The 14,055-nt window shown below is 39.2% G+C and overlaps 1 protein-coding gene and 1 pseudogene across 1 annotated transcript; both read right to left on the minus strand.

Moving 5' to 3' along the window:
- Positions 1 to 210: 210 nt before the first annotated feature.
- LOC114728062 (trihelix transcription factor GTL2-like) lies at positions 211 to 3,298 on the minus strand (annotated as a pseudogene).
- Positions 3,299 to 4,685: 1,387 nt separating this feature from the next.
- LOC114728065 (multisubstrate pseudouridine synthase 7) lies at positions 4,686 to 13,486 on the minus strand. Its single transcript, XM_028914886.1, has 20 exons — positions 13,313 to 13,486; positions 12,551 to 12,629; positions 12,268 to 12,465; positions 11,646 to 11,860; positions 10,742 to 10,814; positions 10,236 to 10,292; positions 10,001 to 10,080; positions 9,851 to 9,913; positions 9,635 to 9,722; positions 9,135 to 9,237; positions 8,875 to 8,978; positions 8,687 to 8,760; positions 8,111 to 8,175; positions 7,822 to 7,991; positions 7,380 to 7,447; positions 7,195 to 7,255; positions 6,447 to 6,484; positions 6,294 to 6,362; positions 5,846 to 6,191; positions 4,686 to 5,162 (listed from the first exon to the last, which is right to left on the minus strand). The coding sequence occupies exons 1-20, from the start codon at positions 13,399 to 13,401 to the stop codon at positions 5,133 to 5,135; spliced, it is 2,070 nt and encodes a 689-aa protein (XP_028770719.1). The 5' UTR covers positions 13,402 to 13,486; the 3' UTR covers positions 4,686 to 5,132.
- Between the last annotated feature and the right edge of the window lie 569 nt (positions 13,487 to 14,055).

Below are 14,055 nucleotides of genomic sequence, written 5' to 3' on the forward strand. Positions count from 1 at the left end.
GGAAGGAGAGGGGAGAAGAACCCCTCCCCTCTTTAAAAATATCTTAACCAAATGAGGGGAGGGAGGGACTCTCCTCCCCTCTTAAAAAATTACACCAACCAAACAAAAGGAGGGGAGGGAACTTCCCTCCCCTCTCTCCGAAAATCCCGTACTGAACATAGCGTAAAAGTAATATATATCGGTGGAGGGGTTAAAGGAAAAAAATGTCCATACGGACGGAGGTGTGTGTGGTGACACACTTGGCTATTAATGATAGAAAGGAAACGTATACACCATTGATGAAGATGCTAAGGAGGCAGTTTCATGGAAGATGATCATTAAACGGATGAAGAATTTCCTTGAGAATACAAAGAAGTGAGTTGATGGAAGTAGGGACAGGTTCTAGAATCCACCGACCTTTTCTTACTCAGATGCTTCGTCTTCCTGAAGTATTTGTTTATGTTCTCCCACTTCTCTTTGCATCTCTTGGCGCTTCTCCTGTACCCCATTTCCCTCATCCCTTCCGATATCCTCTCCCACAGAGGCGTCCTGCTGCTCCCTCCCTCCCTCTCTTCGTTCGCGCTGCTTCTCAGGTTTATCAGTGCCACCACTTCCTCTCTCGGCCATCTTCTTCCCACCTCTTCTTTCTCCCTCCACCCACAATTAACCGACCCTCCTCTATGCGTCGAAGCTGTTTTTTCGGGCAAATCATTTGACTGGGCAAGGACGGTATTACGGTTCCGGGTGAGTGCTGGAGCACAGTCATTTGAAGAGGGATTGGGAACTTTGGCTGCACTATCAGGGTTTTGATCTGATACCCCTTCGCATGTATAATTAAGAACCACGGGTGGCGGCGGTTCGGGACTGTTCTCCCCAGTATAATTACAACATGGGTTAGGGTTCTGCGAGTTCGACAGGGAAGAAGTAGCCAGAGAATTTGGATTGGGATCGTCCACCGTTTTGGCACGATGGCTCTGGTCTGAAATTTTCTTCAGCAAATCAATAATGGCGGCTTGCCTTTGGCCCGCAACAGCCTGCTCTTTCGCCATTATGTCCAGCTCCCAGTTCATCCTATCTACCTCCCGTTTCTTCCAAGCTTCATCTCGAGCGAATATCTCTCGGTCTCTTTCAAACATGTCCTCCAGCAGCTTATTGTGCATCTGTTCCTGCTTGGCCATCATTTCGTTCAGAATGTTCTCACAAAAACCCTTCAAATTCTCGAACTTATGGTGCCTCTTTCGCTTCCTGATCTTTGATGTTCCCATCATTTTCACAGTTTCCTCGCATTGTTGAGTCAATGAGGCGTCATTTCCTGAGGCATCTTCTAATGCGTGATCAATCCTCCTGTGTTGTTCCTCAGTCGGCTTTTGCGGCGGCGGCTGCTTACTCTCTTGAGACCCAAGCTCAACGTCGACCGCAGGGATTTGATAAAGCGGCTCGAGCTCACTGATAAAGCGGCAACCGTTGTTCTTGGTGTAATGGATGTTGTTGAAGTAACAAGCTTCTTCTTCGAACTTCTCCCTGCACTTCTCCGCACTCCTTTTAAATCCAAGCTCTGCAAGCTTCCTGCAGCCCACCATTACGTATTAAATCCGATTAGAACCATTGAAGCATTCGTTCGAGAGCTCTGTTTAAAAGTGCCATATGTACAGTTATATACATAGCAGAACTCATGATATACTACATACACAGAGTTGTTTCTTTTTAATTAAAAATAAATGATAATTCGCGGCCTTCCCTCGATATATGGCCTGCAGCCTCGACGCTCTTTTTCTCTGGTAGTGTGTGTGTCAGTGGATGAGCTCACTGTGGTGAATTACACGTGTGCCTCTGTCTACCACATGAAGGTAAACACGAGTTAAAGTGTAGCTACCTCTCATTGATTTATGGCAAACGAATTTTTCAGCAGAGTAGTGATCAGGAGGATGATGCATTGAAAGGGAGCCCAGATGTTCAGTAGAGTTAATTAATTGGTAACAGAAAAGAAGTACTGGGGAAGTAAGAGAGCACAGTTATAAAGGCGGGTTATAGATAGTTACCTCGAGACATGTTCCCAAGTGAGTTCAGGGAAGCAAGTGTGGAGGCCAGATCTGATCCTCAAAGAGCAAGCACTTCATCGTCGGTCCAGGTGGAATCCATCAGCTCATCATGATGATGGCCCAATTGTGGTTCTCTTTCATGAATGTTTGAGTTCATGCTGCTTTGTTGCTGCTCATCTTTGTGGTGCAATGGCGACAGAAGATTTGGCGGTGGGAGGGGCAATTGATGATGAGAAGAAGGGTTACAAGCATCGAAAGGAGGGCAGGGCAGATGAAGAGGGAGTGAGTTTGTCAGGGCTATGAATTGGTAGTGGAATTGCTCTGGCACCCCATCGAACATGTTTCTTTCCAGCTATCTCTTCTCTTCTTTACCCCTTCACCTCCCAATTCTTACTGCAAATCGGCTAAATGCTGCCACCTCTCTCTCTCTCTCTCTCTCTAACTAGCACATTTTCCAAGGAATTTGTCCTTGCCTGGAGGAGATAAATGATTGCCCCGCCACACCCTTTTGGAAGAAAGTGAATTGATAGAGTAATATTTTATACAGCAGTAGCACAAACGTGTTCATCGCGAGCCGCTCAGTCCAACAACAACGTTGCATTAAGTGTATATGGTGGTTCTCAAGCTCAAGAAACTCCAAACAAGTCATGTTAAGCTGGCCAAGGCCGCCACCCCGACTTCATTCTCTCGCTAATCTCCAGCCCTTTGATTAGTCAGAGCTGACTTGGAGGAGAGGCGCGTGGGGAGTGAGCGTGAGGGAGGGATGGCAGGACACGTGAAAGCGTGCAGAGGACGGGTCCCAATTATTTAAGGATGGGAATCTTCAGATGCTCCAGTGGAATACAGTAGTATGATACAGCCTCACCTCATCACCAATATGGAGACGGAGACTCCCCTGTTTCTGCCTCTGCCAACGGCCCAGCTAACTATTTCGCATTCTGTGATCTTGCCCACTAGCTAACTATAATGAACCTGAAGGAAAGATATTTAAAGACCAAGCCATCGTGATAATATTAATAACAAGACAGTTGGGCTCCGCTGGACTGAAGGAAATGGTAGGGTATGACTGTTAATGGCACAACGAACTTTGACGCAGCCTGCAATAAGTTGTGGAAAGAGATGTTTCATTTTCATAGGCCATATATTCAGCTGCTCACAGATTCCAAGCTTTCCCTACCCTGGCCTTCCCATATTTATCAGTGCTCATCCCTCCCCGTTCATCTTCATTTCATACTTATCCTCAAACTTAAGAGCTGGTCAAAACACGTTTAGCCCTGATACAGACTTCTTTCTTCCACTATTAAAGTTGTAAATTTAACCCCGCGGGCTTAGGTCGACTGGCTGGGGTCGTCCTAGCTTAACCACGGATCTCGGGTTCGAGACGTGAGAACGCAGCACTCTAAGGGGCAGGGGCACCGTCCGTATGGATCCTTGCAAGCCCCCGAATCCGGATTAGTCTGGGGACGTTGTCACGGCTGAAAGACGCCTATTTCCCTGGGATACCGGATGGAGTAATCCAAAAAAAAAAAAAGTTGTAAATTTAAATCATTATACTATGTTATTCAATTTATAACAATATGTGGGTGTGCGCGCGCGCGAGCGAGCAAATCTTGCTTTGAAGTTTAAATATTTTCTTCAAACTTGCTTATCATAACAGTTGTTTGCGTTGAATAAGTTCCTATTTATAGATCGTGTTTCCAATCTGCGAAATAATTTATTTCTTTTTCAAAGAAAGCGTTGAAAATTAAAATTCCTTGACACAGGTAGCATTCAAAATGATTCGATTTTAGGTCGACTCGGACCGCGCTCAAATGATAAGTTTTGGCCTATTTAATGTTATTTTTAAAAATTGTCGATCTTCCATCTGATACCATGTTATTATAAACTTGAATTTTAAACAAAGTTAAGCGGGTATGTCCTGTCCATTGGGTGTGGAGATCCTTATCTAATTGAAAGCAATTATTTTTGGACTGCGAATTTTTTTTAGACACAGATTAATTTAATTTCAGTTGTTGCTTTGTTTGGTTAATGATATTTTCGTTTTTTTAAATGAAAAAAAAATACGTAACCATAATAAATCATAAATACATTAACAAATTTCAAACAGGTCTCGCTAGGTTTGGTTGAGGCGTCCAAAATTGAACCTGAACCGGTTTTACAGGAAGAAAACCAAACCAAAGATAATTTTAATCTATTGGAACTGAAATGCTTCCCAAAATCCATCGGAGCCCCGTCTCTTCCGGTGACCGCCGCCTCCATCCCTTCCGTGCCAAAGAGGCCCGAGCATTCAATCGAGGTCTCAGCCAGAAAACAGGATTTGCTCCCAAATTAAACATTTCAATTCAAAGTCTTCGGTGGTGGATGAATATTACGGATGCGGACACATGAAGCTGGCTGCCTCGCATCGTGTTGGGGTTCATGTTTAGATCCATCACTCCTCCCCCCCCCCTTTTTTGCGTGAAACTGGCTGGTTTTCGTTCGTAATAAATGGCCGGCCAATCTGACCTGCCCAAATGGTGGTCAGTGTTTCAGATCCATCAGCATTGCTGGCTTGTTTTTTTTTTTTTTAATCTTTGAAAAAAAATGGATAAGGGTATACCGGTCCAAACCTGCTAGCAAGTATATGTGCGCACGTGCGAATGAGAGCCTAAGCATTAATAAAATAAATGACAAGCTACTAAACAAATCGAGACATCTTCCTTCATCCATCATTTCAGAGCAAAGTGGCGGCTGAACAAAGGTTAGCAATCTTAAGCATCCCTAATCAATAAATAGGCACAAAACTTTGCCTCACTACTAACAAGCATATTTCCAAAACTCAATTACATTCCTTTATTGTTATTAATTGTAATTCTAATTCCTATCTCCTTTCCGTTTTCACTTTAAACCAATTCCAGGCATTGTCAGTACGATTTGATTTCTTTTCACACCGAAATAAGGGACCAAAATACAGTCCACCTCACGAATCTCTCTTTCCATCCGTAGCATGGTGGCCGGTTCAAGCAAACCAAAACCCTCTTTCGTTCGTGACACGTGGTGAACCTTAGCTTACTGGCGTTTCTCTCCCGCTCTACTTGACCCTCTCCGGTAGAAAACCATCCTCCTATACGATGCTTACTGGTTTAATGTCTTGTGATATGCAACCTGAAACAACAGAAAAATATTCACAGCAAACCGCATACTAGAGTCACAAAATGAGAAATGCATTATTTGGCTGCCATCAGGAAGTTTGTTAATTCGCTATTCCTAAACGAGTTTCAACTCAATGTAGGAATCTGTTATTGACAGACATGTTTAGGGGGTCGAATGCTCCAAGGGTCTCGCATCTCTCAGTGCTTGCCATAGCCTCTAATTTAAAACAAACAAACGAGTTTCAACTGTGCCACAAGTGCTCAGGGCATCAGGGTCGAAATCAAGTTGCTTCCACTTTTATATTAGTGCAAATACAATCACTGGGGAACATATTACTATTATTTGACAAGTTTATGCTTTATATTAACTGTTGTCGTTGGGAAACAACTATGTTATTGAATCTTGACAATAAGTGGATATATAAAAGGTAAAAGGATAAAGGGGATGGCGGTGAAATCTCTGAAATATAGGATGAAAAATTAGATTAGCGTATAACATGAAACAGAAACACGAATCACAAAATGAATAACCTCAGAATAAATACTACTTCCAGTCATAAATATAAGATCTAATTTGCACTGCAAACTAGCTGCAAACCAGATCTTATATTTAGTACCAGAGGTAGTATGCATATCTTCTAGAATCTAGCAACTAACAACATTAATACGTGCGAGACATTCAAATTGAGTACTCACAGATGTTGAGGTCTTCAGAAGCTCTCTTATGGCCATAGTTGCATAACAAGAAGAAGGAAGAGTAAAGCTTAATTTGAGAGCAATTTGTGAATCCTGTGAATTAGAGGTGCAAATGGATTCATCTTGCAACAACTCTACTTCATCACCAGGCGTCTCATCATTTGCAATCTCAAGCTTAGCATCATCACCAGAACTTTCTGGTTGTCTAATGCAATCAAGATTTTCTTCCTTCTCCCAACGGGGGGCATTCACTTGTTTGAAATCGTCTATAGGTCTGGTCTTCCCCATTTTGTCCAAGTCTGTCTCTGCCAATGGTTTGCTACGATCAGTATATGTAAGTAATTCCCTGCAGAAGACGACGTTCAGAGACACTATTCAAGAAGCGAACTAGTCTGGAACAACATTGGGTAAAAATAATGCATATTTGATGGAGGGTAAGATTATGTACCATTCAAAATTTATTGGTTTCTGAAAAACCCTCCTGTAACTTCCAGTCATATTGGTTATCGAGAATTCCCTAACCCCAAGAAGAAGAAATAAATGTAAGTGAGATCAAACAGCGGAAAAAAGGTAATTATAGTTGAGATTATTCGTATCTCACTTGACATTGTGGACACATTCTGTTAGGCTGATTGCATCCTGACAAGTATAAATAAAAAGGCTATTAATATATATAATAACTATTCATGGAGTACCAAGAGTCAGATGCTTCCAGAAAAAAGAATAAACCACACATGAATCAGTAGTCATACTAATTGATCATGCTCTCAGAACGAAACAGGAGGAGAAAGGAGGGGGGAGGGGGGTTCTTTGTGCATCTGTGGCTCTAGGAGGACAAAATGCATGCATGCAGATTCCGATTGCAAATACTTTTGTGTTAATTTCAACACTTGAGAATGCTTTGACATTTGAATTGATAGCATTATCATAGGCTGCTGAAGAAGCAATTAGTTATACAATCTTCACTCTCACTGATTCATTTATAGCCACATCCTCTGATCCTAGGAATCTTCCGTCATTGCTATTACAGGGATCTTCAGCTTGACACCTTACATCAAGTCCAGAACAACAAAATCTATCCTATCGCACCTTACACTGGAATATGCACATGACAGGTCATATGGACGAACTATTCATCCAAAAAGAAACAAATAATTATCAAGCTTAATAAGCAATATAGCGCAGTATTGAGTCAGGGCGGATCCACTGTCCTCAAACCCAAACCAAGTTCCGTTTTTCTATCCCCAGACCCAAACAAGCTAAATTAGGCAAGTACCATTTTGACACAGGTATTTTGGTCATCCCCAGCCAGAGTCAAGTACATATATGAGGAGGCAACATGTAAATACCTTCTTCGCCCAATCATGATAAACTTGGGCAACATCATTTGTTGGATAAACTACCCGTGAACTGCAGAATCATCAACAAAGATATGTCAGACTCAAATTAGAGAACAAGAAACGCAAATTTGATTGAAAGGATCTAAGTAATATGAAAACAAAAGCAGCTACCCAGCATTATTGATCTAACTTACCCAGGCATTGGAAGGATGACATCATCGATAGTATAACATCCTGCCTCAAGGTCTTCAGCAGTCATAACCTGCCATGAAATGTCAACACAACCGTTGACCTACCATGAGACGTTATAAATACTACTCTTGAGTAAGTTTCCTTACAAGTTACAGGGCTCACAAACCGTTAAAAGTTGAGAAAAATTATATCTTTAATCATAATGAAGACTTAGGTGGTAGGTATGGGGTGCCTAAGCCCCGTACGGAGTAATATGAGATGTTCTATAAGGTATTTAAGAGGGTTGGTCCTTCTATATCAATAGTTAGCTTTTAAGAGAGGATTCCCATGAGGGTTCTTAATAGTAAGGAAGTTATGTGAAGTGCCTTGAGCGCAGCTATTGAGACGTTGCCCCTCCAAGAGGTACCTATTGATGGATCAAAATCAAGAAAATAACTCACTAACCTTGACGTGGCTATTGCGTTCTTCATGAACATCCATTTCTTCATCTTCGTTAGAGGAATTTTCTCCATTGTTACAGCTAACAGAACAGTCACGACTGACAAACCCTGTTCCATTTCCGGCAGCATTATCTTTGCGATACACCAAGTCTCCTACTACAACTTGTTCAGTACCTGCCAAACAGTAAATCACAAATATAGGAAAATCTGAACCTCGTGGCGCAGGGGATTTCAGCTTTATGACAACGTTGAAGGATGGAGATTATATGCAGTTGCCACAGTTCACAAATTACCATATTTTTGCACCCTTGTAGTTGCAGCATGATTCCACAAATAGCTTTGGTAACTATGCACATACCTGAAAATGCAGCAATAGAGCTATCAATAACAAGTTTAAAATAAACAATTTCTCATTCCTTACGCCTTTCATCTGCATTATTAAACCACGTTTGTACATGACACATATAAGAGAGAATATGTGAATGGACTGAATAAATAGCCCAAATTTAAGCTTCGACATGCATTTCTTTTAGCATTTATCTTACGTTCAGATTAAGATCAGTTTGCGTTCATGTTGACCTTTCCATCTCAGTAGAAAGAACATTCCGGTTGTAGGATCAATTACAAAAGGGAGCAGAATCTGACAAAAAGAAGGATTATTCAAGCAAGATTTAAACAGAAGCATCCCACACTGCTCAGTGTCCAAAAACTGAATGGATTGACTTATATGACACCAGAAGATGCCATAAATTAATAGGAAACAAATTCTCTGGTGTATTTATACAAAGACTCCAACATATCTCTATATAAATAACAGTGTAATTTAAAATTTACTACACTTCCAACATATTTGTCTATAAATGGCTCACATCATTCTCAATGTCCGGGGTATAGCTTTCAAAGCCTGCAAGTAATTTCCAGGAGCCTTCTTCAAACTTTGCAGCTGCAACAGGTCCAGTGAAAAAGGCACATGATGATTATAATTTGCAACCACATTCAGATACTAATGTCCAAGCAGAAAGAAACTCATGCAAGAGTAATTTTCACTAAAGCTCACCACAGCCCTTTCAGCAACCATATGTCGAGGTAACTGCTTCAATGTCCCTTCAACATCATTACTGTTCTTATAATACTCACGTGCCTTGGTTATTGCATTTCTTTGTATTCAAAAAACAATGTTATGAAAACAAAGAAAATCAGTATTCTGATGTTATGTATCAGCACTCAACAAAATAACTGAACATGATATCATCCATTATAAATTTGAAAAAAAAAACGAAAAGATCAGATAATTTTGATTCAATCGGAAAAGGATATCTCCATCCCGTGGATCAAGAATCATATCTACAGCAAGCTTCCATTCCCCTCTAAGTAATGCAGCCCCAATAAGGTGAGTTGGAACAGAACCGCTGCCAAAACGCTGATCAGATCAAATGTATGCACATGAGTTTCTTCATAAAGCAAAAATGAATAGTTTCTCCATAAGCAGATCTTATTGGCGAATGAAAGTAAACAAGCAGTTTACCTGCAATATGCACATAGGTCCAAACACGGAGGGGGAAAAAGAGTGGAAAATGGAGAATTTCAACAAACAATAATAACTAAACTTTAATCAATCCTTTGGCCAACGGATCTTTAAAAACGTTGTCATATATTAACCACTATGACAATGAACAGTTTTTATCCTGAATATTAATTTAGAGAATTTAATCTCATACAAGAACTCTTGAATGTAATCATAAAAATCAGTGTTGTAATAAATAAAAAAACTAATCCAAGAATAAGGGAACAATAAAAGAGGGTGGCTGAAGAAATACTTGTAAACCAAAATAGTTGATGAAGCCATGCTTTCCTAAAGCATCTGCAGATGCTTTTATGGTATCTTCAGAATCTGCAATAATTCCTCTGAGAATGAGTCAGAGGAATGGCACAAATATCACGGCTGTTCACTTATCTTGAGCATCATATAACACCAAGCGTTAAAGGTAGTAATAAACAGTAAAAAATGTATTTCACAGAGAAAACACCCTCACCGTAATGTGATTGTAAATCGGTTCCCAAATAGCTGGCCAAGAAGAAGTCCTTCTTTAACATAGCTGGGCAATAATTCATTTATAGCACAATCATGACTTGAAGAACAACCAACCAGGGACATCAAATACAAAAAAGTTTGTTCATCCTACCAGAAGTCACCAACTTTGATACCAATCAACCTGTCATTAAGGGAAGCTAGTCTACTTGCCCGCTGCTTAAAAACAGTAATCTGGAAACAAAACAATAATTAAACCAAAGAGAATCCATCCACAAATGACCAACAAGATTTCTTTTAGAATTTCCATAAGATAAGACCATGCATATAGGTAAATTAAGAAATCATTCTCTAATGCAAAAATAGGCAAGAATCTGAAAATAAATTACCCTTTGTGTTGAAACAGCGCGTTTGTCCTTTGTACCAGCAAACCCAAATGATTTTGGCTGTCAGCAAAAATACCAATCAGCTAGCGTGAGAACCACTCAATTAGATTTTCAAGAAATCATGTGAATTTGACTTAATTGTTAGTTTTTATCCAAGCAACCATGCGATCCATATAACTGACCTCATCTAATGGAATAATACTTGTTGTTAGTTGTTATTCATATATTTTTAATGGAGATGGGAGTAGCAAGCAAGACATTAAAAAAAACAATTTTCTTAAAAGTGAAAGTGCACATCAAATGTATGCACTTGAATAACAAGACTACAGAACTTCTTTACCAAATATAAAAAATTGGGAAAATGCAGGATCAATTATAAACATGTTCCCTTTGTCATTTCTGAATGAAAAGAAATCATTCTAGCCCAATAAATTATCAGCAAACAAAACCCTCCAATTCTCGTCATGAAAAACGCCTAAGGACCATGTCACAGTACAAAGAACACTCACCTGTGTGCCAAGCATCTTCCCAATCACCCCCAGAGCTTCCTGTGTATCTTTATTCTCCTTATAAAGATGAAACCTAGTGATCATATTAATGAAAACATTCAGCATACAGCCATGAACAACTTAAAACAACAGGATTTAATAGAGAAGGGGGAGACCTTACAAACAAAGATCAAAGCAATGATGAATGATTATCAGTCTCATAATATCATGAATGAATTCGATAAATACTCTATATAGCCCCAAACATGCTGACATCTATATCCTCCAGAAGTGGTCATTGTCTTCTGCACTATAGCATATAGGCAGTTAGGCACCCACCAAAAAGATCCTGTTGACTAAACTGAACTTTCTGTACTCTCTCATATTGAATAAATGAATGCATCTCCTACTTAACCAGACTGTGCCAGATTGAAGCCCCACGATACTGTCAGTGCTCAAGGACAATTTGTGTAATTACATCAACAGGTGTTCGAGTTTAAAACATCGACAGATAACCTCCTTTCTGGCCTCTATACACTCTCTGATTCCAATTCTACAAGCCACATTAACAGGTAACCTAAAGGCGAGGATAGAATATATGAATCTCATCCAGAAATCCTGCCTAACTCAGCTAATATATATGTCCCTGTGTCCTTCGGTAACATGCATTCCTCCTTTAAATTAAAAGATCGTGTTCATTGCTAATCATCCCTGTGTTTCATTAAACCAATCCATCGTATATCATATAATCAATATTTAATAAGATACCAATATCATTCTCAGAGAAAGTGATATTGTGAATCCATTAATCCGTTTAAGGATGAAAATTAAATTCCTAGTACAACATAAAGAGATGTAAAAATAATAATCAAATGGAAGACAGTGAGCATAGGCTAGTTCATAGAAAAACGGATGGTCAGCTTACCTGAGGAATTTGCCAACATTTGCTGGCCAATTTTCCGAACCTCTGCTATCAAAAGGCTTGTAATCTCTATCTTTGCGTTTCCTGGAGTTTCTACCTTTGTTCCTAGGTCCATCTGAATCCACTCTCACACGGATACATTTTGATGAAGCATCTGGTCCATCAATAGTGTCAGTGACAAGAAACTTGAAGTTCTCTCTGAAGAAATTATGCATTGCCTGAAAATTTTGAGGAGTACGAATTAATGATGTCTTTGCTTGGTAAGAAACTGTAGACTGAACTCAAACTGATCAAAAGTTATAATTGCAGCATAAAAGAATAAATTAAACAAATAAGGCAGGAATCAAAAGGATCCGATTAAGTAACCAGTTTTTTCAGTCTCAAAGCAACAATTTTTTTGTATTAAATTTTAATATCCATTGCAATGATATCACTACAGATACTAAAGATCCTGCCTCTGAAAAAAGCATTATCTATTATTAGTAACTCGCCAAATGTTTCGCTCATGTGTAACAGAGGGTGAGAATACCCCTTTTTTGTGCAGAGAGAAAATCAAGGAAGGAATAAAAAAATACCGCGTATGCCCTAAGATGAATGAGACTAATGCGACAAAACTTCAACCCACCGTTCTATGTGATTTGTCAGAATCTGGGGATAGAACAATGGGAGAAACACTGTCTCCGCAACTGGAACTTAATTCATTCAGAAACTCTTCCAAACGCTCTACATCAGCATCACCGGCAAGAGATTTAAATGACTCAATTAGAGATGCATAACTTATATTTGTAGCCTCAGTTGTCTGCTCTCGTTTTTCTTCAACGCTCTGAAAAGGATACCAAAAGTCAAAAAGATACGAAACTTCAATTTATAAATTATGCTAAATAATTACGTCTTCAACAACTAAGTACCTCCTCAGGGACATCAAACGAGGACAATTGAACAACATTTCCTTCTCTGTCTACTTCATTTACAATAAAATCAGAATACCTGAATCAAATTTCAACCAGAACACAATTAATACAGCATAAACAAGACACTATGAAGTAATAATACCTTGACTCACAACATGGAACTGTTATATCAGTCAACGTTATTTGTGCATAACGATTAGCTGGGATGTTGGCCACAAAAAATGGGGAAAGAAATAGAAAAGAAAAAAGAGAAAATGCTTGCAAACTAATTTTGAGGAACACGTAGATCACTTTGGAAGATAAAATAGTTCAATCAAGATAAACATAAAAACATATCATTGTATTTTATCAGAACTTGGATGGATTGTCTTATTATATATGCTGCCTCAGAGCTCAGATCCTTATAGCCAATGTCAAAGACTCGAGTATCAATTTTTTAGGTGCCGGGGTCCCTCAACGTTTCTATTGTATACAGGGTATGGTTCTAATTTTTACCGCAACTAAAAGATATCTCAACTTCAAGTGCAGTTGTTGTTTTTTTTGGGAAACCCGGAAATATGAAAAGGCCCACATGATTCGAGCTGTTTGAGTCAAGCGGGACGAAGCGCTAACAAAGGTTTGGAAAGACAAACAAGCACTTCAAGCATGCACTTTATGAGGAATATCATATCCAAAATCATTTTGTTCTGGCATAATTTATTTAACAAGACAGAGCATGGACAGTGAGAAGGGCCGGAAAAAAGCTACTAAACTGAATACCTTTGCTTTAAAATTCCACGGAAACCAGGAAGGTTGGAAATGTAGCAGGAGATGCCAACATCTGACTCGTCGAGGGCTTTGACGGCCATCACAGTTTCATGAAATTTGGTGACCGTTGTCTCAGTGACTGGCGTGATGGACCCAAATAAGTAGGGTTTTATGGTCAACAAGATCGACGTCACGCTCCTTGCCGCTATATGCCGCTGCGTTCGGCTTGCCACTGGCCACGACTTCCCTCCATTACGCACCGTTTTACGTTTTAAAAAAGGCGGGTTTATTTGATATTTATAAAGGAGAATTACAATCAAGTCCCACAAAAAAAAATAATTACCAAAAAAATCTTAATAACAACTTCAACAGTCTATAATGACAAATCTTATGGTAAGAATGGGGTTGAAACTTTTTTTTAATTGTTTTTCTTACTTGAAACCTCATTGTAATTCTTTCTATTTATAATTTTATGAGCAAAACAGAGGGGAGCGACAGTGATAAGTGTTGGGCAATGGTTAGAAGCTGCTAGGGCTTTATGCGTAAAACAAACAAACATTAAATAAAATAAAATTATTTGCATTTTATTTTATTTTAATTACATATACCTCATTTTTATTTTTAAAACTTATATAAGTTTTTTTTAGCATAGTTTAATTACTGAGATCAAATATTTTAAAATATTTAATGAAATATTTTGCATGATTTCAAAAGTTTATTTAAAGTGCGTGTTTTGAACATAGAAAGATGCTTCT

Source organism: Neltuma alba, unplaced genomic scaffold (assembly GCF_004799145.2).
Source record: "Neltuma alba isolate B1F8T4 unplaced genomic scaffold, ASM479914v2 tig00012519_pilon, whole genome shotgun sequence".
In the NCBI taxonomy this organism is placed as follows: Eukaryota; Viridiplantae; Streptophyta; class Magnoliopsida; order Fabales; family Fabaceae; genus Neltuma; species Neltuma alba.